The sequence below is a fragment of the Phyllopteryx taeniolatus genome, chromosome 18 (assembly GCF_024500385.1).
Source record: "Phyllopteryx taeniolatus isolate TA_2022b chromosome 18, UOR_Ptae_1.2, whole genome shotgun sequence".
Lineage (NCBI taxonomy): Eukaryota > Metazoa > Chordata > Actinopteri > Syngnathiformes > Syngnathidae > Phyllopteryx > Phyllopteryx taeniolatus.
In genome coordinates, this window is record NC_084519.1 from 10,869,543 (window position 1) to 10,894,988 (window position 25,446).

A 25,446-nucleotide genomic window follows, 5' to 3' on the forward strand; every position below is an offset into this window, starting at 1 on the left:
AATAAACCACCCAAATTCAGCACCTCAAGAAATTAGATTTTTATTCAAGAAACAATCAACATAATTTTAAACATAGAAATTACATAAGAATTGGCCTTCTAGAAAGTTCAATGTTCAATGAATCTGTATAATATATGACTTCTGTTTTTTAAATTAAACTACTGAACTGAAGTAAGTGAATTTTTCAATGACATTCTAATTCAATGAGATGCACTTGTAACGTCCCAGCTTTGGGCAGGATTCCTTCCAAACTTTGGACACCCATTTCAGCAGAATTCTTTTGATTGGTGTCAGTCCATCTCGGGGTCTGGCCTCCAAAAGCAAATAAAGGTCTTTTAATGACATGATCATTAACAAAATCTACAACCAATGTATGGCATTCAGTATGTACAACAATCCTTTAAGTGCCATTAAAAAAAAAAAAAAAAAAAAAAAAAACCTAAGCCTGGACATTTGGATAATTCTACCTGATTATTTAAAGAAATGAGGCACCTAGTGCGAGCGGACCAATTGCATTATGGACCAAAATGGCTTTTTTCATTCGATCTACAGTTGGAGTTTAAACATTATGTAAAAAGGTCTTGAGCTGTAGCGTCTCGTCCACTGACAACCTGTCGTGGTAGAAGCTCAGTCCAGTCAGCAGTTCCACGTCGCGGACGCGGGCTGTGTGCAGCTGCATCCAGTCCTGCGTCCACGTTAAATCTGAGCCGGTCTGCAGACGAAAGGGAAGGCGACCTATTTTAGCAGGACAAGCCAGTGAAGCATTTTAAGCCACGCGTCGGTGTTACTCACAGGGCAGCTCTCAGTGTAGTCAGCTCTGTGTGGCAGGATAAAGGACCTGACTCTGAGAGGACCCTCGCAGTTCGCAGGACCAAAAGTGGAATTCTTACAACTGGTCAGGATCACGAAAAAATGCGTCGGCATGGGGGCTTCATTTCTGGTGAAACAGGACATAATCAGTTCTCGTAATCAGGTCATCACATTCTAATGCTGTGTAGTCCTCTCACGACTGTTGTTCATCAGAAATACATTTTATTAGACCCAAATGTCTATGTATATGGGCCCGGATTTTTATTACATTATTTTGACGAACGATTGTAATTTAAAGCACAACCTGGGAGAGATTAACAGTAGTTTTTTTCTGGCCGATATGGTAATAAACCTATGCACAGATAGGAAATATCGAGATCGATCACTTGCATTGACATGATGCGACTCCGCCAATTAAAATCATAATAAAATCGAAGCTTGTGAGTGGAGCGAAATTGTGTGTTCAAAATGCTCACACACAAAAAAGTTATTTAACTTTCTATTTACTGTATTTATTAAACTGGATATAGTTATTTTCCCAGGCTCTTTAAATGCCTTGTTCAAAAGCGCTATGTTTTAACATAAATTTAAAATTCAAGTTCATGGTGAAAATCAACAATCCATATTTAGAATACAATACCCTAACTATAGAGGAACCCTGCTGCATATTATTATAGCTATTATTGTTGCTGTACTTTAATAATTTTGTGCCCACTTGCTGGGAAAGTGGTTCTCATGATTTCATTTATTTTCTCAAACATATTGCTTTTAAAAGCTAATTTTGGACTACTTCTGCATTGCATCGCAGATTTTCACACATTTACCAAGTCGGTGAAGTTTGGGCAACATAAAGAAAAAAAAAAGAAAAACAAATCTCATCGTTAACATGTTCAAGTCAATGCTCGGAGTAAATATACACCAAGAGAAAATAATAATAATTACTGGGAATTGTGAAAAGCTTTTTGTATTACCGTGTCAACATGTACAGTACATGTACATAATGTAAATACTTTCTGCTGACTAGCAGGTTCAAAAATATAGTTTTTTGTTTTCATTTTATTTTTATTTTTTTTAGCTGCTGTGTTTTGACAATCATTTTGTTTCCTACGACCAATGGGAAAATCAAACCTAGGAAGATTTTATGATTCAAGTCAAAATTAAGCATTTACAAAAAATGTGTGAACGACTTACGGTGCAAGGGTCTTGAAGGCGTCAACTTTTCCATTATAATCTTCATCAAATATTGGACCACTCATAACGTTGACTCCATTCAGCTGCTCTGAATACCTTGGAAGCAGGACACCATGGAAATAGTTCCAAACGTCTGTTGTGAGAGGAAAATACACAGACAAAAATCATTTTCCGTATGTTAGATACGCTCACTAGTATCAAGTTGTTTACGCTATGTCCCATTTAAAAATACAAATATGACATACAAACAATTACACTGAGCTTTTTGTATTTTTATTATACAACTTAATGACAGCACTTATGTAGTTTACAATTTTATATTAACAATATTTTCAAGTTTATGGTTGAAAAAAAAAGAGAAAAAAAAGTCAAACTCAGTAAGTAATGTCAAATTATATTTTAGTTCAAAAGTACAGTATTTTGATGGTAACATTAACAAGTTTATATCATTTCGCCTTTATAAACCAACAGCAACGAATTTGAATTGAAACATTTTCGGACATGTAGAAGTTCGCAGTAGCCACTAGGGTGCTGCATCTGCAAGCTTAATCAACAGTTAGGCCTCAAACATTGACTGAGTCAGTTTTCAATGGAGTGGGTGGTCCCAGTAAAAAAAAAAAAAAAAAAAAAAAAAAAAGTAAAACTTTTGCCTTGCTGCTGTACGAATCACACAACACGTGTTTCAACAAAAGCACACGTGGCTTTTAATTGCACATGATGAGTGCAGCTGGATGAAAAATAATAGTAGACATGAAGGATTAACTTTAAAACTCTTGTTCTAAAACCATAAAATTGACTTGTTTGTGGTCCCATATGGCAAATGGATATACCTCACCTTTAAATGCGGGGAACATTGGCGCCATGTTGCTTGTGATGCGTGAGTTTGTCCCAACTTCTTTGACACTCAAGTCTTTTGGAAGAAAATAAGCAATACATGCAAAAATACATGTGAGTAGTATACACTACAGTGAATACTTGCATATTAACGGTTTGGCATTTGTGAATTACTGTTCACACCCACATGCATAATGTTTTTGCACAAATGGCTGGGCAATTGCCACAGTTACGCTACTTTTTTTTTGTTTTTTTTTACATGACAAGGCAGTTTTGAAACATGTCAGCTTTGATTGAGGGGCACGCGCACACAAATACATCGACTCACTGGGGGGATGCAGCAGGCCGCGGCTGTTGTCGTTGCCGCACATCTGGCTGGTGGCTGGTGGTATGCGGACGTCGGCGCGAATACACGCCTCCGGAGATGGGTTCAGGGGCTCCGCTGCGGCCTGAAAGAACGGATCGGTCAGGAGTTACGGTACAGCGTCGGTACTGCGGTCCACAGAACCCTGGGTGTCGCTTAAGGTTGCTCGGCTCAGCACTGACTGTGTGTCAGTGAGGGCGTCGAACTGTTTCTACCTGTTCTCTATTTTTATTATTTAGAACCTCAACCTACAGTCGTAAAACAGAGTAATTGCACATTGAAAACAAAATACATGCCTCTTACAGCTGTGCAATGTACAATCTTAAGCATGTAAGCCACTTACTTATAAACAGTACAAAGGTCATTTGTGTTATAACATTTACTGTAGACCAGATGTTGCGAGGTTCATAGGATGCCCAGCAAATGAAAAACGATGTAATAAATATATTTCTAAACCTGCAAAGTTATAGAATAAGAAAATAGGATCTTGAAAATCGGAATACTTTTGAGGGCAGATATTAAAAAAGATTTACTGTACATATGATGTTGAGATGAGAAATAATTTATTATTTTGGTCTCATTGTGTTAACTGAAAAAGTTATGGGCTTTGAAATTTCTCACACACCTTGCAAATATTAGTGGAGTTTATATGAAAATACTTTAGATAGCCATCTGAAGTTTATCTTTAAATGATAAAATAATATATAGATATTTTTAGCTTCTACACGGCGCAACAACAAGGCACCCTAAAGCGGCCACGCCAACGCGAAAACCCTGTCCACACATTGGCTGCCACATCAGACTTCAATAAAATGACGTTACTTCGCTTTCAGAGCAAACAACGTGGCGCTCTAAAGCTGCCATGGCAGCACAAAAGCGTCTGGTCCACATGAGTGTCAAATCAGAGTTTAAGTTTAAAAACAAAAAATCCCCGCTCCAAGATGTTACACTTTTCTCTGCGCACACTTAAGGCCAACAACGAGGCACAGCCACGCAAGCAGACTTTCTGAAGGGAAGATGTATTTTCGGGGTGCTAACTAACTACATATCGCAATTGTGCCGGATAACTACTGATACGAACGAAGGCCCTCAAGTTTTAATATATTGAAGGAGGAATGACTTTCTTTTTTTCATGTTTTAGCCACGCCCCAAAATTCAGAAAAAGACAAAATCTTGAAAAAGAGTTTTCAGAGTATATCGTGCGTTGACAGTATGGGAGGCCCCTCAAAATTTTAAAAACCCCTGTCATGAACTGCTAAAGTATGTGATACAGGATCGCCATGCTGATGACAGAATGTATGTTTCCTGTTGCTAGCCAGTATCCCATCAAAATGATTTGAAGCTATTATTTTAGGGTCAAATGACCACATTTTGATTTCAAGGTGTCAGAAAGTGACAAATCACTCCCTAGACAGCAGCTATAACATTACCCCCATTTCAATTGTCACTTGCCCAGTATAGAAACAACTGCTAGTTGCATTTCATTGGACTCCGGAAGCAAACAAGAGGCAACGTGGCTCAAAATAACATTTGCAGTGAGTGACAACACCACCAACATACAGTAGCTGGGGATACACACAGAAGAAGGCCAGGGATTAGTGTCATTACTACGTGGGTGGTATGTGCAAATTGTTGAAGCTCACTCCATAGTGCCTGCACCCTGTACTCGCTGGGGGTCCCGCTCAGTGGGATGACAAAGACAACTCATGTATAACATTAGAAACAAAAACATTACAGCAAACATGCAAGGAGGCTTGGAGGCACCGAGCCCAGTGAAGTCAAAATAAGGGTGACCAAAGGTTATGGAGCAAAGTTATTATTCAGCAGTCCTGGGTGACAAATATTGTAAAATATTATATACAGGATGGTGCAGCTCTATAGCACAATATTGTATAAAAGTTCATTTATATTACTTGTTGATTTAATACAATGAAACCCATACATTATATGGATTAATTGATGATGATGACGAACATGAGAAAATACCAATTCCTACATAGACTAAAAAAAATCATTTTGGATTGTTTCTTCTGTAATATTCCAATATCTTAAGTTGGTGAATCATTAGCTGTAAGATAGAACCATCCAAATGATTAAAAAAAAAAAAAAAAAAAAAAAAAAAAAAACTGAACCATGAAATATTTTGCGCGGTGTGTCGTCAATCTCAATAAACGATGACTTTCACTTTTCAATTTGAACTTCTAAAACAAAATGGGGTTTCCATGATATTCAAATTTATTGAGATGCACTTGTTTACTGTATAGTGAATGGAAAGTCCTTATTTTTAACTGGGCTCTGCCTGACATCACTGTTTGCAGTAAACACGCAAAGAGAATGGAAGGAAAAACTTGAGCATACATGAGCGTGGAGATGACAAAGAAGTTCTTAGAGGAGCAATTCACACAGTAAAACCTTCATTCACAGCGCTGGCCGAGGCTATGTTTAGGGATGAAAGACTCACCACATTCGGGATGGTATACGACACCCAGAGAGCAATGTGACGGTCGTGGCTGTAGCCTGTGATGTAGTTCGACTGGTGAAGCAGACAAAAGGTTGCGTCCGGCTGCACAACGCTGGGGACGCCGAAAGGATGGTGGAGGCGACGTAAGTTCGATTTGACAGCTGCAAAAGAACATTTCAAGCTTCCTATGTCACACTTGAATACATTCACTTTTCATCCCGCATGATGAACGAATGACAGAAGAACAATAGTGACATAATCCACAAAATATTTGAAATCAGATTGCCAACTGTAGGCATGCATGCACACACACACAAATCTTGATTACAAGATGCAGTACCAACATTTTCCCTCAAATTTAAAAAAAACCACCAAAATAAATAAATAAAAAAGACTTAACAGCAGGGTTTGGCTTCCATTCATTGGGAAAAACACTAGTATATTGACCTCATTGAGTACAAAGGAACTTTAGCCTGCGGAAAAAAGAAAAACTTTTGGCCAAACTGCTGCCACAAAGCTGAACTGCAAAACTAAAATGTCTAAAAATACAACTCATGCTGGCGCTACGAACTATGAATAAACTCCCCGTGTGCAAACCACGCATGTGAGCTATGCTTTATGGTCTCGTCACACTAGCTTGAATGTAAAACTGAGAAATAGAAAGACACTCACTGGCATTTGGAATCATAATTGGTGGGTTTGTGTCTTCACCCTGAAGGAATAATACAGTTTAAATATATTGTACACTGTAAATGACATGATGTAATTGATGGTGTGGTTCATTGCTGCCAAGATATTACTGCTTAACTTCTCCATGTTGAGTAGAAGGAAACACAGTTTACCCTTTCTCCTTCTCCGAGTGGCTTGCACGTGCAATTTAGGTCGACAGCGGGGTGGGAGGCACTGGCCTCGCAGGGGGTTTCGTGGGAGAGCTGCGCGGGGTGAACAGGGAAGTGGACAGGATTCTTGAGGAGGTGGTTCAGACTCCCGTGTGTACCGTTGTTTGGAGAGGGAGGGATGCCGAGAAGATCTGGAGTGAGGGGGCCGATCTAATGTTAAGATATTTGAACTTATATAGGCGTTTCTAGCCCATTTTGAATCCCAGGACCCTTCAAATTTGAGGGATTATCTATTTATTTTTTTGACTGTAAGACCTTATTAAACAAGCTAGAAATGTTTATAACCATACAGTACTCGGTTAAAACGTAACATTTTAGCAGCAAAAATATAGCCACGTAAGATAAACCTGCAGTATTAAACACAGAATAAACTGTACTGATGATGTGTCAGAAGTGAGGATGAAGTCAAAAGTGCCACTTACCACACATGAGGTTATATAATTCAATGTTCTCAAAAGGAGGTACAAAGGTGTTGCTTTTAAATCCTGGACCGTGACTGATGAAGATTGCCTGGAAAAACAAATGTGTTCAGATTTCAATTGCATTCAGTAAAACAACAACACTATATTTAGACTGTATGGTCACATCTAAATGGAGAGAAAAACCAGGGGATTCCATTTCCAGGAAAGAAAATATGAGGAATGTGGAACTCTGCCTAAACATTGCTTCCTTAAATCTTATCTGAATGATGGCTGCTCATTTATCAGCATAATTGATACAAATCTGAAAAATTTCACACGCTTCTTTTAAGCAGGATATTCATGCTCACAGACGAACATCCTGCCATTGTCTCACCTGCATGTTGGTGAAAAGGTTATCGGAGCCATGGAAACCGCCCGTACAGTACTTGATTTCCTTGCCGTTTCTGCGCACATTGAAATAAAAACACTTTATTAATATATCATGTTCAGTCATACACAAAAAAACAAGTCAATACAGTACTGCTTTGTATTCAAAGTCATCAAGACTCTAGGGAAGTACTAATGGAACTTGGAGGAGAAATGGACCAATCAGCAAGCTTTCCCTTAAATATTCTTTACATCCATTTTTATTAAAGTTGTATTAAATGTATTAAACTAACTTAATATATTAATTCATTATATTCATTACCGTTCACACCCACATTCACACCTATGGACAATTTAGAATACTGGTGTCAAACTCAAGGTCTGGGGGCCAGATCCGGCCCGCCACATCATTTTATGTGGGCCGTGAAAGCAAATCCTGTGCGTCAACATATTCGTGATTCTTGCTAAACTCGGGACCAAATTTCAAATAGTCATCCATAATGAATAATACCGTTGAGGTATTGCAAGCATTATCTTTGTGTTACCAAACCACTTTTTAATAGTAATTTGAACAATAGTTGAACAAACTATTATCCTTGACTTCTGATTTCAAAATTAGCCCTGAGGGAAACCGTAAGTACAATGTGGCCCGTGACAAAAATGACACGCCTGATAAAGAGTCTTCAATGAACCTTACGTGCATGTTTTTGGAACGTGGGAGGTCACATACTCACTTTATTTACTTTATTTCAATAATTATTCTAAGCTTCTGTTTATATTTATAGGAAAGTGTTCACCCAAATAATTTTGTTCAAATGAGCAATTAATCTAAATCACGATGATGACTTACAGAGCTGCCTGCCAGCCTTCTTTCATATACAGGTGTCCTCTCTCTATTCTCACGTTGTTTGCAAAATGAAAGCGTTTGGGGAGGTTCTCTTTAAGGTACGCCCTCGCTGGCTGATCGGGAGTCCTGCACTTCAGAACAGACAGAGCAGGCACAATCAACACATGGCGCTTTGTTTGACACGGAGCCAAGCAAGCAGATAATCTTTCATCCACTTGTATCAATACAATAAGTCACGTTTGGAATTCTCTGCATACCGACAAGTTCTTCACCAGGCCCTCGTAGTCGACTGGGGGAGAGAAACAAAGGGGATGTTCACAGTGAGAAAAAGGTCAGGAGGCGCCGCGCCACGTGGGGTTGCTTGCAAGCACAGGAAGTTGGATGTTGGGAACTCACAGGAAAAGAAATCGTCTGGCAGGCGGCTGGGTCTGATACGAGCGGCCGGGCCTTGGATGACGGTGAAGTCGTCAGTGTTGTTCTGGTAGGTAGACACAAACGCTGCCCTTTCACATGTTGCTTCTTCCATGCCTGTAAAAACATAAACAGTACTGTATAACATACTAACACAGCAACCAAAACATTATATGCACCTGAGCAATCAAACACGATGTAGACAGAAAGAAAACAATCAAAATGACATAAAAAATCTGTGGCTTGTTCTGTGTGATGACATTTATTTCTTTTTAGTTTGGAAGACAAAGATCACAGTAAACCCTTGAAACAGATTGCTCGCTTCTGCCACAAGCACTGTTTTTACTCATTCGTTTTTGTTTTTTGTTTTTTTTTAATCGATTGTTCCAGAGGAACAGTAAGGCAGAAAAGCGGTTAGCGCGTCAGCCTTACTGGGTTTAAACTTCTAAAGGGGGGATGGGCCGACCTTTAAGAGATAATAATCATCCTCTCACATTCACAAAAACTACCCAATTGCTTTCATAACTTAAAGAGTGCCAGGGCCCAATTTCAAAATCTGAAAAATCCCCTGATTCCCGCCAAAACCTCAACACATGAGACTACAATTAAATTAACCAACCATTATAAGTGGACGTGAACATTGAGATATTAAAATGCTAAGTAATAATCTGTCCACTATACTGTACTCAATCTATACTTTCATTTAAACACATGACTTTATTCGTCAACATAAATAACACTGAGATACATTATGAACAAGAAAACATGAGCATTTAATCATACCATTTACATACTACTTGCATTTCAAAACATGGACTTTATACATTGAACTCAATAATAGCTTCATGATTCCTCAAAAGGAAATACATACAAAGCACAAGTGCTATTTATATTGCAGTAAAATGATCCTTTAATTCTGAGTAGAAACAAATGATTGTGTTTGTTTCTAGCATTAAAGTAGAAAGAAAGCAAGATAACAACATACAGTAGGTAACAATACTGCAGAGTATTAGTCTTAGTGTCAGGGCCGTGATGAACACTTTTGTTTCCCACAGGCAAAGAAAAGTGAGTGATAGCAGACTCACAGATGACACTTATTACTTTATCACATATAGCGTAGTATCGTATTTAAAATGTTCACAACTTTTGATTTGAAAGGGCTGTGGGCCATCGCGGTAAAAATAATGATGACAATTTCTACTGTGGACGTCGGATAGCAGATATTTACCTCCTCCCCGCCTTTTCACAATAATAAGCCATTCATTCCACATTATCCCTTGGACCCTCAACTTTTACATTACCTCTTCTTTTGTCATAAATTGGCTAAATTAGCAACACGTTATTTGACTCAACTTCTATTGCTCGCTTGGAAAAATGCGTAAAATGCAATGCAAAAACAACAACCAAAAAAATGGGCTGAAGAATTTGAAACACCTCCATCAAAGTAGAATAACAACTTACAGATTGAGCGCTACCATTTTTTCGTAAAGTGAATGCATGACATTGTATAAACTTGGCATTTTACCAGGGGTGTGTCTACTTATGCTTTACTATATGCTTTACTTATCTTGAGTAATTATATCATGTGACTAAACATACAGCTGGTAGCACTTTTTCCTCAGGTCACACACCCATTTGGTGAGCTCCCTTTGGCATGTACCCGCAGTTTTCCTGTGACAAGTGCAATGACTCAACCAAGTCAAACATTTGGAAGGCGACTGGAAGCCTCAGAACCATCTGGGCCTACTGGACGCCATTCGACTGTGAAACCGCAGAGACTTCAGCCGAGCTCAGCTGATACCACACGGTTTTTGCGACATCCAACTTTCTATCACAGTCGGGCCCTTCGGTGACATTTGTGTTGTTTCATTGTTATGTATTAATTTCGGCTGCTCAACTGGGGTTGCGTTGGCAGCAGAATCAGGAGTGAGGCCTCCACATGCGCAATGAGGCTGATGAATCCAAGCGAACCTGTTCCGTGGCTCGTGGTGACTGCGGGCAAATAATGTTCTCGACTCACCGTGATCCGATACGATGATGAGGTTGACGCAGTGGAGCAAGTTCCTGTCCTTCAGACCATCCATGATCATCCCCATAAGCCGGTCCACGTTCTTCAGGGCCTCGACGACCTAGAGAACAAATGAGAATCATCTTAGACCAAACATAAAAAAAATAGGATCAATATAACATTGACCAGATAAATGTTTTAGGTTGACAAAGTGTGAAAAGCCAAAATTGTATAGTTTAAAAAAAAAAATTTAACAGTGCATCTAACATTACTTGATGCCAATACAAACCAACACTTCTTTTAATGAGTTCTAGTATTAGAACAATGTGTTTAAGATTGCTGGATAAAATAATAAATACTGTACATCAAAATGAAAAGACATACTATAATAAGTGGCTAAAATATTCAAAAATAAATACATGTATTTGACTGATGTATTATTGCAAATGAGCAAAATAACACCCTTACAGTCCATTTAATTATACAGGGTGTTCAAACATTTCTACATCATTTGAAATATGATAATCTGAGTTACAACAGGTCAGAGGCAAACCAAATTAAGTCGGCTTCAAGTTGAAAATAACATATTTATATTTCATAACCGATTTCACAAAGCTTCACAAATGTTCAGTGTTACATGAAACACGTTTTCCTTTTTGCCATCAAAATGGCCATCTCGTCACTGTAACCTACAGGTAGTGAAGAAGGAAGAAAATGGGATTGAGCTGGTCATATCTTTGCAGCTATTGACAGCGTCCATTCTTTCTACAGGCTCCTTTCAAGTTGCTTCTCACTAATTTCAATCAAGCATGCCAATTTCAACCTTACTTTTATGAGACCTGTTGAGACAAAGCCTTACTTGGCTGCTTCCTGGTCCGTAGTAATGTCCTGATGTGTCAGGCTCCTCCAGGTACAAAGTGTAAAAGTCAGGTCTAAAAAAGAAAGAAAGAAAGAAAAACAATCACACATTCTGCAGTCCGCCTCTCTGGGGTGAAGGTGGCAGCATGGTAGGATTATGTGACTTTATGAAGAACATGCAATACCGTTTTCCTTGTGGTAAATCCAGCCACTCAAACAGCGTCGACACTCTGGCCTCAAAGGTGGTGCTTCTGTGCAGACACATCAGCGCAGAGCAATATTACGTGATATGACCTCTAACTAGAGCACGTAGCAGAGGTCACATACTGTACATGCAAGTCAGAAGTACAGTAAGTCTCAAGTCTTAACTTTCAACTTTCAAGCAAGTCCACCACTACAGCAGGTGCAGAAAGAATTTCTCTCTGCATTATTAAAGACTCAACCCATTTTGCACACCTTCTCTTCCATCCGCTCACCTCGAGCAGGAGGCTACTGAGCATCCCATGCAGGACCACCAGGCTTCTTTCCGGAAATTTAAAATTGGCAACTAAGTCTTGACAGTGCCACTCTTACCTATTATACACTTCGTAGAAATCTGGGAATCTGCCATTGATGGCGACATCTGATCCGGGCCAGAAGAAGGCTCCAGTTTTTAATTTGTGACGCATAGCAGTGATCCAGACCTGGAGACAAGTGAGAAAAGGTGATGAGAGAAAGAAAGAAGAGAATAGAGTATTAAATGAGAGAAAAAAGTAGTGCACAAGTCTTAAATCAAAAGAAATGATGCAATCTGACTGCATCTTTAAGTCCCTGAGAATAAAACATCTGAAATATTCTACATGTTTATTTACATTAGTCATTTCTCCACAGATGTTCCTTGCCGTGCTGTTGACAATGCCATTGTGAAGCAACGCATTCCTGCAGAATAACTCACTCCTATCCTGGAAAGTCCTCTACTCCATTTGCAGCCAAAGCCGAAGTAAAGAAAACGGACTCCTGCCACTTCATTATTTAATGAAATCTACAAAGTGCAGTGTGCAGCCCCCACACACTGTCAAAGTTTCTCCTAAATAATACAGCATAGTACTCCATGTGAAATATATTTCTGTACATACTCCCAGATAAAAAATACAGTACATAGCGTCATGGCAGCACACATTTACTTACAGGCTCCCCTTGGTACCATTTTGGGCTGAATTTCTCCTCACTTTTCAAGGAGAAGAATGCATTCTGGGTTACGTCGTACATCTTGTTGTCAATGATCCCATGGGACTCTGGGTAAAGGCCCTGTAGCAATGAAATAATAGTAGACAGGACCTCTGTTATACCCTCAAAGAAATGGAAACATTACTTGTATTTAAAGTGCAGAGTTTTAATATAACAAAGTGATTTTACAACCCCAATAAATAACTATACAACAAATGACCACACGAATCAGTGCCTTTGAAGAGATTCCCAAAGTTTTTTTCTTACTTGAATTTTGTAGAATTAACTACCAGGCATCATGTTGTTCGAGTGTAATACTCCATATAAAGGGCAAGTCAATGCTTGTGAGCATTCCACATGTTATGACATAAGATCTCTAGGTTATTTATCCCCCCCCCAAAAAAATAAAACCTGAAAATTAAAACAATTCAACCTTTAATTGCAGAACCTGTGAGTGCCAACGTGTATAATAAAGTATTAAGTAAATTTCTATATTATCAGGGATTCAGTATTGTGCATTAGATTTGTTGTTTTACGATTTAATAACGACGCTTTACATAAGGTTCTCCACAGAATTATATGTTCTCTAATTGATTCTCCATTGTATCAGTGAAGTAGATCCGGGTTTGATCTCTCTGTGGTATTAACATGTTTTCTCCATGTGCTTGCATGGGTTTTTCTCCTGGTACTTAGCTTCCTTTTTTTACATTTAAAAAAAAAATTTAATTTTGTTTTTTGTAAAAGATCAGTTCACTGTCCTTAGCTTCCTACCTTGTTAAAAAAACAAAACATCTTAGCTCAATTGAAGAGTCATTTTTGGTAATTCAACAACATCAAAAAAGACATGATTGCTTTGCTTGAACTCATGCGCATTGGGTGTATCTGCCCACCCTGCATAACATTGCGTTTAAACTTGGGACTGCTCAGGGAAAGACCAGTAGCATTTGTCACAATCCACTGCAATTAAATGTCTCCAGATGCAAGGAAATACAAAATGTTGAATGCAGTTTGGTCACAGGGGACATGACATGACTCCTTTTCGTGACTCAGAAGTGTCAAACTTGTTTTTATTGCGAGCAACATTGACTTTACGGTTGCCAGCCGGGGGCCGGTTCTAACACTGAAACCGCATAAATGTATAATCTCTAGTCGTGTAACGGTAGTCCAGAGTGTATCCCGTCTCTCACCTAAAGTCAGCTGGGATAGGCTCCAGCTCACTTGTGACACTTATGAGGACAAGCCCTACGGAAATCGATAGATGGGTGGTCCGAGTGAGCCCAAGTAAAAGAGGAGGTGCAGTCCATACTTACGGTGGCAATAGAGTAGTGGTTTGGGAATGTCTTTGTCGGATACACTGGCCTCATATGCGATGTGGTTGTACCCAAGGCTCCTGCAACACAGAGTTTGACCTCATCCGGATGTTTCCTAAACCACAAACTGCCGCAGAAATGCAACTTCTGCCTACTTACGTAACTTGCTGATGACGGGTAGGTGGCTGCCATGATCTTTTAGATACTCTGCCCGGAAACCGTCCAAGGACACCAGGATGAGCGGCGACCTAGAGAAACTGAACAGGAGGCGGCAAGATTAGTGAGAAACTTTCAAGGTTCATTAATGGACAGATACCCAGCGGGAGTCACGTTCACCGAGGCAGTGTACGGCAACGCAGTGAAATATGTCAGTGAAGAGGGAGGAGCTTTCTGAGGCCCCAAAAGGAGATGCAAAAGGCGGAGACGCACAGAATGACAAATGCGTCGACTGATGAGGACTTAAAGATCAAAAGATGTGTGAGGCTCAGCAGGTCTCTTTGTTGCCCAAATAGAGTCACACATATTCCTCATTGTTATGTTGATGATGGGCTGTGTATAAATTTTCAAGAAAATGTAAATGATTTCAAATTGTTTCTCGTAGAACTGTTAGCGGCCTTATCCCACTTTTCATGTTTTGGTTTTAGCAATTGCTGAAGATTCATGTTGTGCCCTCCCGCTCTCCTTGCAGTGGCCCCTCCACTTTGGGAAGAACATTTTCACTCGTATTCTGACACCGGCTACTTGTCAACATAACATTACGTACAGTCCTTCACTATTCTCATTGTTTATCTTATTTGATTAGTCCACCCCTAACAGGTGATGTACACAGAATGTTTGTCTAAAAATTGCTTTCTGTAACTTTTTCTTTTTTTTTTCTTTTTTACCCAGATGTTTTAGTAATACTAACATGCATTCAGCCTACGCAGTGAGAAAGGACATCTGGTGGACTACTGCATTGTTTAAATTCTTAAAAAATAAAAAATATGGAACAACATTTGGTTGACATAAACCAGGCTGTTTTTGCATAATCTTACTTCAAGATGCAGAAACACTGCAGACAAAAAGCAAAACAAAATGAGCAAGTTTTTATAAAACCTCATACAACTCATGAGCAATGGATGTTATCACGATACCTCTCTGTGTGTGGATTAAAAAGGGGATGTAAAATAGCAAGAATGTGCATTTAAAACTATTTTTAACAACCAAAGATTTAGTACTAGCCCTATTTCCCCCCCCCCCCCCCCCATGTTCTAATGAGCCTGTCTGGGATAACACACACCTACATGCCTGAGTCATTAGACGTGGTTTCCACAGAGACACTGATTTTTCCACACTTACGTAAAAACAACTTCCACCACAGAAGGTCACTTTTTTTCAGATGCAAGAAGAGAGAACATCCAGGCAGCGACAGACAATACTTTTTTTGTTTTCCAGAGCCACAAACTGACAACGGACTGCTAGGAACAATGGTCTCCACTCACCACAAATGTGGGTGTCACCAGTAAATGGTACTATTTACAGAGCCACAAAACAAACTATTTAACATAAAGAATGAAGGGACCGGTCTGGTGTGGTCAAAAGCAGGACGGCTCAGATTGTAAAACAGTAGTGCCTTGCGATACAAGTTTAAATCAATCCGTAATGACACTCATAAAACAAAACACAGGTTTTTTAAATCCTCTTTCCCCATTGCTATGAATGGAAATGCCATTTTTCCATTCTCGACTCCTCAAGAAAAGGAACAAAAAATATCACTCTATAACATGTTACTTTAGAAAAACATATATTAATAATGTCATTAAATTGAATGTAAAGAATGACACAGTTTGTGTGTCATGATTAATTCACTATGGCTCATTCTGGTGTGACTTGACCACCGGGGGAGCAGTATATACAGTCATGCAGACACAAACAAACAAAAGTTTCACAAATACTGCAAGTGACTCAGTAAACTGTCATAATGTTAGTCATTTTTCACAGAGGATAAAGTATATATGGCTGTGAGTATTATGCTTACTGTCTACATGTATTACTGCACCGTTTGTGTTCAAACACCCTTTGCTTAAAGTGTTATAAGACTGCGCCATAGATTCTGCTCATTACCCATCAATGGCATTTCCCATTAAGTGTTAACATTAAGCTGGCAGATTTAAAGGCTGTACATATTGTATAAACACATAGTGTCCATTACATATGGCACAGTTACAGTACATGTCCGGTATGTTAAATGACAAGGAAGTAAAAGTATTACCTTGGCGGACACTGTGGCTGTTGACTTGCCACAGAGACATCCAGCTGCAGCCAGTGCCCACCATCACCTGGGGAAAAGAGGAGCTGTCATTGGGAAGAAGGCGCACGCCTACATGGAGTATCTGAGCAAATAGTAACCTTGATTTACTGAACGGCAAATGGTGGGTGGCATCCATTTGGGAGGGATTATTTGTATAAAGCCACTTAAAATATACATTTTAAAACAGTGGTACAGTAGATCACAATTTGTGTCAAGTGAACGTAGAGGGGCAGCACGTTGTCCTTGTCGTGAGCAGATCGGCCTCAGAGTTTTGTGGTTTAGGGTTCAAATTGAGGGGATTGTCTATGTAAATAACCTTCATCAGTAGAACTGTCAAAAAGTGTTTAAATATTACGCAACCACTCGTGGGCTGATTTTACGAATCTTGAAGGAGGGCTTTATCTTTTCAAATCTTACTAAGCATTTGCTGACATCTCTACTTCCTTTGATCATCCATCCATCCATTTTCTGAGCCGCTTCTCCTCACTAGGGTCGCGGGCGTGCTGGAGCCTATCCCAGCTGTCATCGGGCAGGAGGCGGGGTACACCCTGAACTGGTTGCCAGCCAATCGCAGGGCACATAGAAACAAACAACCATTCACACTCACAGTCATGCCTACGGGCAATTTAGAGTCTCCAATTCATGCATGTTTTTGGGATGTGGGAGGAAACCGGAGTGCCCGGAGAAAACCCACGCAGGCACGGGGAGAACATGCAAACTCCACACAGGCGGGGACGGGGATTGAACCCGGGTCCTCAGAACTGTGAGGCAGACGCTCTAACCAGTTTCCACCGTGCCGCCCCTTTGATCACTGTATTTATTTTATTTTTTTTTACATTATGTTTGATTCGAAAATGCACTCACTGGCCAAAGGTATGACTAGAATGCCTAGAGTTGTATTAAAAATAATGCCTGTAAAAAGACAATGATGCACAGGAATGACAGTCACTGTCAAATAGTTGTTACAATAACAATGACATATTCCTTGTGTTGTAGAACTCCAATGAATCAGACTTAGACATATTTCAAATGCAGCCACGTGGCAAAATATTGGACGAAAACCAATGAAAAATGTAGACTGTAGATGAATGAAATGTCAAGCCCATTCTGAGACACAAAACCTCCCCTAGCGTTTGTGAAATCATCCAAGTAATTGTTGTATAAACTGGAGGACACAAGTGAAAATATCACCTACTTGGCAGGCATCAGAGCAGTGAAGCATTTCATGAATCACTGAGTAGAAACAGCCAAATAAGGTCTAAAACATTGGCTTTGGGCTATTTACAATTTACGAGTCCTTGCTCTACAATGACATATGAACATATGCAAAGAATCGTGAATGAAACGGTGAGGGAAGTTTTTCCCATGGGAAATAAAGTGAAGCAAAGGCGTTTTCCAGCCCATTCTGGGGGATGCTGAAGAAGCACCCCTAAACTTCGAATCTTAGAATCTGATGGAAAGTCAATCAATTTGTTTCAGGCTCAAACTGTCGCCAGCATAAAACCATTCACAGGCAATGTTTCCAGCTCATCCATGACCCTAATACGGACAAGCAGGATAGAAAAGAGATGGCGCATTTTGTACTGAACAGCCAGCCAAACAAAGCCAATGGAAAAGCTCAAGTTTCACCAGATTTTTAGCTGATGTCTCATGTGACCTCACGTATTATCCAAGTTTTGGACCATTCCACTTCGGAGGTTCCGTTGTTCTTAGATCTTTCTTGTAATGTTACTAAATGTTTTTCTCATTGCCAAAGCAACTCCAACAGATTCATTCCTGTGGTGGAGGCTAGATGAGGGGAAAGGCTAATTCTCTCTTGCAACACAATGAATGAAAGCGCTTTCTTTCTCAGTCGTTTCTTCTATCAGTGAGCATGTTTTGTGAAAGATGTACAAAGCCCAAGTAAGATGCACTCATCTGTCTAGTGCCAAAATAAGGCTGTGGCGAAGTCTAATTTTTTCCATATGGTTTCCATGCCACGCTCAATCGGAAATATACAGTAAGTAACTACATAAGGGTGGTGCCAGAAGCGAGAAGACACCCCACCCAGGATGGGGACAGCTACACACAGCTGGGCTCAATGACTCTTCCGCTAACATACAGCAGATGATTTGGATGAGATTGTTTGTGACAACAGCCCTTCTCTAAGCAGTTTGTATTGCAAACACGGCTAATCGGCCCCCATCTCATTTGAAAATGTATTCACGACGCACTGCGCCGGCCGTGACGCAACCTGACAAATGTTGGGCGTCAGCACACTGGCTCAGAACTGTCTGCTATGATAATGTGCCCCACCCTTTTGTGGTGCTTGAATTACTCAGTGGGTTTTCGTTGAATAGGGGGACTTTCTAGGAGACTAAAAAGACAAAACCCCAGAGAGGATGTTCCATTTTTAATTTGCAAACTCCAACGCATGCTTCAGATTCCTCACATTGATTATAACCCATGCAGGGAAAGAGGTCCTTTTTAAACACACACTCAAGAGAAGGTCACAAACAAAAGGGGAACATATCTTGAAGACATGCTGAGTTTTGACCAATACACAGGCGAACCTACTGTCTTTGGGAGGTTGGTAAGCCAAAACTAGTGCAAGGATGAGGATGAGTAAGCAGAGAAAGATAACCTGCAAAAGAAAAAAATGTTCGAGTTAGTCATAAAATGTACATCTATTGTAGTCAACACTGTTAATGTTTATGTATATCCAACACAGATAAGTTGTATTTGTTTCCAATATTCTAGCAAGTCTTTGTGGGGGAACAACTACTGTTGATTGGAGGTTTTAAGGAACTTACAACTTGAGGCGGACCCTAAAGCAAAAATGTATACATCGGTCTAGAAAAAAAAAAAAAAGACTAATTGACGACCTTCCCAAAACGTTTTAGAATTGCCTACATTATGAGTTGATTAATTAATTTATTAATAAATTAACATAAATATAATCGTAAAAACCATAACAATACCACAAACTATGATCCCAAAACAGTTGAATATCGTTTTGGCTGAGCAACAATCGTCAATTCCCCTTCGGCTAAAAGCAATAAAATCATCACATCTATTCTGATGTTTCTTTCGCTTCTTTTGAAGGTTTCTGGTCCAATTTGAACGTTCAAAAATATTTTTTTTTTGGGCGTTTACAAGGGTGACTCACTGTTTACAAGGCAGAGTAAACACATGGGTCCTATAAAAGCATACAGCTTGCTGCGTAATATCCAGACAGATGTTTTGTCGTCTCTCAGACTTTTCTTTGGAATCTCCTGACTGCTGCTCTTTAAATATTCACAACATAAGTCACACTGAACCGCAACAAAAAATATCCACATATGGGCAAAAACACAGGTTTCAAATGGTATCTCCTAGTTTGATGCAAATTGGAGTGCTCTGTAAACTGTTATATTCATGTCCTTACTCTGTTAATCTCGTCTGATAAGCGTTCAGTTCATAGTGTAAAGGGAATAATCGGCCACCAGAGAACTATTTTAGATCAAGTTAGAATTCCGTGACAGGTATGAAAATATGCTGTGGTCACGGTGTCTGTCTGGGTATTCAGAGTTTAACAGCTATACAGGCGGATAATGAAGAGAGTGAGTTGGCTCCTCCGGAATGCCCCTTCGCCCTCTTTGTGGTCTGTGAAAGTAAACAGTCTGTCTGGTGGAAAATGTACTTGATACACTATCGATGACATTTTTCAGGTCTTCTGAGCATTTGGTGGGATTGTCAAAGTGGGGAGCATAACTGGAAACACGCTGATTTGATATTAAATTACAATATTAGCTCATTCTAGATTCCAAATACTTTATACTACAATAAAAAGGACTATTTGAGGTATGTTCCAAAAACATTAACCTTGAATAAACAAACAGTAAGTGAGCAGTGAGCTCAACATGCATTTATTAAAAGGTAATGAATATAAAGTGAGTACAAGCACAGCAAACTAAACTGTAGTTGAACATGGACTCTGGAACTAACGCAATGCTGGCTGGTCAAACCAGATTATAAAACAAAAAAAGAAGGAACCCCATGCTTGCCGCAAATATTGTCCATCAAGTGGCTGTAAATTGAAAATGTCTCCTAAATTTGACACACCACAGAGAAGTACTGTTAACAATCCTGCCAAATTTAAATAATTTAAAAAATTAGTCAAGTATATAAAATGAGGCTTCAAAATCGTGAAAAATCAGGCCTTTGTCTCCGTGGGTGTGTCTGCTGAATGACTGAAACCACGCCCCGCTTAAAATGGATACAACTTTGTCCAGAATCTTTCTTATGCCTACACATAACTACCACATATGCTTAGGGCGTGAAAATATTTTCGCTTAAAGCATCCGGTAGCTAGAATATATCCTGGGTCGTCACAGGGCCTTTCTCATGCCAAGACAACGAGGCGCTCTAAACAGATCATGCAAGCGCGAAGCTCCTGTCCACACACTGGCCGTCATGTCTGCCTTTTTTCCCCTCCCTCGGTCTTCTGCCTTCGCGCCGTGACATGCGCACACTCACAGCTGACAACGAGGCGCTCTAGAGAGGCCACTGTTATGACAAAATATAGCCTGTACTCTTTTAATATAATACTCCATAGTTTTGATGCGAACGAGGGCACTCAAGTTTTTATATAGTGAGGGACGGTCGGGGCCAAACTGCGTCACTGTGCCCATTTTTGCTAAGCACCCCCCCAAAAAATCAGGAAAAATAGTTTAACATTACAGCCACACAATTGAGTACAGTGGACCGGGCCGGACTGCGAATAGCAAAAATCTGCGCATAAATAATGGCCATTATAATTGAATCTTTTATTTTATTTTTTTAACCCCAAAAATTCTTGATTAAGCGAGGATAAACTGCCAATACGGTTCCGGTATTAAACCTGAGCATTGTAATAATCCTTTTTGAAGCACGATCTTGGATGACCTTGTTTGGTGGTCTAGAATATCGGTGGACCAGCCGGAAGATGTTGTGTTTGTAAGGACTGTACAAACATTGCTGCAGATACATTCATTCGTTTATCATAGCGCTCTGTGTTGTTTTGTTAATAATGCTTGTTTAAAATTTGTGTTTAATGTTTACCCAACTGTTTGCTAAAAATGAATATATTTCACAATTGCAAGGGGAGTAGGAAGAAAAAATATGTCCCCCTACTTTTGTTACTAGTCTGAAAAATTTTCAGCCATCCTTTTTGCAAGTTCTTCCATAACAGTGCAGTTTACCAAGGACTAGTGTTACAATTACTAGCAGCTGTATGGTGGCTGTTATGTACTCCAGGAAACAGCAGATTGGAGTCTGTAGTTTTCCCACATATGTCTCCAATCAAAGCTGTCCGCTGCCATTTTGTTGCATTTAGCTGGGAAACCACTACAAAGGTGATCACTGGAGTCACATGGCTGAATATGCTGGATACAGCGTGTTTAACCATTTATTTTTAACTGAATTGGTGGATTGAACTGATTTTACAGCCAAATCCAGTGTTGTATAGTTGATCTTTAAAACAACAAACAAGACTGTCTTTGCCATACATACGGTTTATACAAAGCCTTGCTTGCTTCCCAGATTTAGCCTGACCGCAAATATTTTGGGTTAGTTTTCATTTCACCAAGAGTAAATAATAAATGTTGATATTTTGGACACGAGTTACACTTAAAACCTCCAAAGGTGAAAAACAAATGCCCAAATATAGCAAACTGTTTACTTGTCCAATGTTGTAAATTACCTTGCATACATGGCCAACTCTGTCCTTATGTTGGCCTAAGTGTTTCTTGACAAAGTCTCTCTCATAAAAACAGCAGTCACTTTATTAGGTGCACCTACACAATCGAATAAGATCCATCATTGGGCCTTGAGAAGACATCGGAGCTCTTGCTTTGGATCACATTATATTTTGTGCAAAATGTGATTTTTTGTTTGTTTGTTTTTTTACTGCGTTTCCTGTGTTACTGCAAGTACGACAGACATAAAAAGTCATAAAAAATGGTCTGCTTTCACTTGAAACTTCGGTATCCTGACCTCCATTTCACCAGCAGCTGGGAAAAGACCCTCACCACTCACCCACCCGAACCTTCTCTGACCCCTTCTTGCGGGGTGGAGGTAGCGGGGGCATGGAACTCCCGTCTTTTGGCAATAGGGGGAAAACATTTTGTTTCCGTGTTCACACACACACACGCACACACACACACACACACGCACACAGTTGCAGGGGCCTCAATCTAATCGTGAGCCACATCAGACATAATGTTATAACTGCAAACCCTCTAAATGTAGAAGTTCTTCACCTCACATTAACACATACATCATTACGTGATGGCCACTGCTCCCCTAAAATCAGAGGCGGATTTTGATATAGGCAACATGGACAGTCGCCCAGGGCAGCACGGAAAACAAATCTTTCAGCAACTCCCTCCCTCCCGTAATGAATCCCAGCACCCCGAAACTTCTGATCCTAGAATTGCCCCCGGTGAATCATAGGAATTTTTAAGAGAGATTCCCATGTTCAGAGTTAAGAACAACAAATGTAAATGCACTGAAATCGTTACGTTAAGCTGTAAGCAGGATTCTTGTCCCATGTATGACACAAGTCATAAGGATATGCACAAGAAGCCATTCTCAGGAGAATGCAGAAATAATAAAAGAATCCTTAACTGCAGTGATGGACATAATGTTTACAGGCATACAAAAAGAGAGCAAATGACAACTAAAATAAAAACAAATTCCCCCCTCTCAGTTTTAGTCAACTATTTATTTTCATTTGTCAAAATGCAATGTGCGATAATGTTGTGGGACTCACCTCAATAAATGGACCTTTGACTCATTGAAAAACTCTATGTGGCCTTTCAAATTTGTATTTGAATACCCCTAATATACTGTATAGTCTATGCAATATAATAATTCAATAACTCTTAAAGTATGAGAACCGCTTGTGGCACGCGCGCTCCCTCTAGTGGTGCACGAAAGAATCACTGATTTGAAATTTTAAACTAATGCTTGTTTTTTAATTTAATCAATTTTTTTTATGAATCGTTATCGAAGTAAAGTTTCTCAGTTTCCTATATTTAAGTGCAGTGCTGATGTTCAAACTGATATCTATTTTCAAATGTAGCGACTAAAAGTAAAAATTGGTGAGAAAATATATACTCAAGTAAAGCGAGAGGTCTGACGAATCTAAAAGTTGTGCTCTGTTACTTTGTGTGTGGTTTAACCAGTAAAAAGGGTGGGGGGTTGTAAATTAATGGCAGAAAGAAGACTGGGACTGGGGAAAAGAAAAGAAAAAAAGTTATCCATTATGAAGAGAAAAATTGGCAATTCAAAGAGCAGTGGATCCTGTCAATGTTGAGGTTTAGGTGGATGCTCAGTTTGCATTCCGTGTATTTTGCAAAACATACCCCAGAGATGATTTTACAACGCTTGCTCTTCTTCTGCGGCGTGCGCCTCTGACTCTCCGGCTCCGACGTACCAAACGCTGACAGCCTGTGCTCCTCTTCCTGCTTTGACGCTTCTTCCATGGTGCTCGGCTGCTCCACGCACACGCGCTCCACACGAGTAGGAGACAGAGAGTGAGTGTGTGTAAAAGGGGTGATTAAAAAAAGGGGGGGGGGGGGGGCGGACGTGGCCCTCGGTGCGCGAGCGTAGCACCGCCTCTTTTCTTTTACTGACGTCTGCAAGGCTTTTCAGAGTTGAATGGGAACTTCCATTATTTGGATTTTGGAAAAAATAAAAAAAAGGGCATGTCACGCGAGAAGTTGTCTTAATTTGGAATTTGAACAGGCTATTTCTACGTTTCTGTTCCGACCAGCAAAAATGAACTAACAAGGCGTTTGAGTGTGGTCGCCCCCTTGCGGTCAATCTGGAGTACTGAGATCCCTTCGATGCAGATACAATTTTTATTGTTATTATTATAAGAGTAGAAGAAAGTGACCCCTCCAAAACTGTTCAATTGTTAGGGGGTGTTAAATTAAAATATATAAAATTGTTTGAGAATATTGTGTTAAGATGCGAAACAGAAAAGGGGGAACTGAAACTTTTCCTTTATTTTATTTTTCTGAAACTAAGCACAATATTTGAACTTGTGCACTTTTTACTTTTCATTTACTTACTCTTTTTTTTAATTATTTTTTAAATGCAGCCCTACTTTTATTAAAAGAGACAATATTACAGATTGCCTGATTGAGTTTGATTACTCTGGCAGCATTTCGAACGTGTACATCGCTTGCTCATGTTTAAAATCTGTTAAACTAACATATATTATTTTAATATTTTCGAGGACAAGAGTGGACAATTACATCCGTTTGCTACTACATTTTAATCATGTCATGCGCAACCCAAAATTAAGTATAAACTATAAGGCATTTCAGAAAAGGACAATCATTAAGCAAAACATAGCAATAAAGAAAATAATGAGATGTTCCCTGTTCAGTAATCAGTGCGATTTTTAAAGCAAAATTGCCAATATTTAGCAAATTCTACCAGGGTGTGTAAACTTATCAACACAACTGTACATATCGGAAGTCATACATATATTTTCAATTCTGTGCTTGGCACTTGACAATAAAGAAAAAGGTTTTTGAATTATACCTTTTGAATTTGATTTGTTACATTGTGACGATAATATCATGTGAATTGGAGCATCCACAAGATGGCAATATGGCCTCACTGATACGCGTGGGACTAAACTTATTTCCTACTCTTCGTGCATTCACGGTGAGCAAGAACCCTCAGTAAAAAAAATAAAATAAATAAAAAAGAGGACATTACATGATTGCTGAAGTCACAAGCAGAATCCTGTCAGTCTCCTTCCCATCCAGCCGCACCACGTGATAACGTGATAATGTGCTGGAACTTCTGATCTCTGACCTCCTCCTTTTCTTGACTTCACACAAACATCCCCTGCTCATCTGCTCTCACTGGATGTTTATCTGTGCCCCGCTGCAAATGCGTGTGTGTAGATGTGTCGATGTGTGTTTTCCTGCGATAGCCATATAGTGCAAACCATATGGCCGACCACCCGCTGTTTGGCATGCAGCGCTCCTCTCACAGCTGTCCACAGCCCAGCCGAGCAACATACAGTACGACCTTCCATGTGGCAAGTGCACAGTACAGCACTTACTGTTCTCACCTCGTGTTCTTCCCAGCTCATTATAACCTTTTGTTAAAAGACCCTTTCAAGTGAATTCAGAGATTTGTTTCT

General features: G+C 39.7%; 1 protein-coding gene across 4 annotated transcripts; it reads right to left on the reverse strand.

Moving 5' to 3' along the window:
* Window positions 1–24: 24 nt before the first annotated feature.
* enpp1 (ectonucleotide pyrophosphatase/phosphodiesterase 1) lies at window positions 25–23,828 on the reverse strand. 4 transcript variants are annotated; one of them, XM_061753477.1, is made up of 23 exons: window positions 23,645–23,828; window positions 18,834–18,900; window positions 16,239–16,305; window positions 14,147–14,244; window positions 13,988–14,067; window positions 12,639–12,758; window positions 12,045–12,154; window positions 11,657–11,722; window positions 11,473–11,545; window positions 10,626–10,734; window positions 8,591–8,722; window positions 8,452–8,483; window positions 8,198–8,325; window positions 7,355–7,424; window positions 6,982–7,069; window positions 6,503–6,690; window positions 6,333–6,372; window positions 5,661–5,821; window positions 3,164–3,284; window positions 2,837–2,911; window positions 2,002–2,134; window positions 793–937; window positions 25–712 (listed from the first exon to the last, which is right to left on the reverse strand). In XM_061753477.1, the coding sequence occupies exons 1-23, from the start codon at window positions 23,762–23,764 to the stop codon at window positions 560–562; spliced, it is 2,376 nt and encodes a 791-aa protein (XP_061609461.1). In that variant the 5' UTR covers window positions 23,765–23,828; the 3' UTR covers window positions 25–559. The 4 variants fall into 4 exon arrangements, with proteins under 4 accessions (XP_061609461.1, XP_061609462.1, XP_061609464.1 ...); XM_061753478.1 differs by lacking the exon at window positions 11,657–11,722; XM_061753480.1 differs by lacking the exon at window positions 18,834–18,900 and having other exon boundaries at window positions 23,645–23,767.
* Between the last annotated feature and the right edge of the window lie 1,618 nt (window positions 23,829–25,446).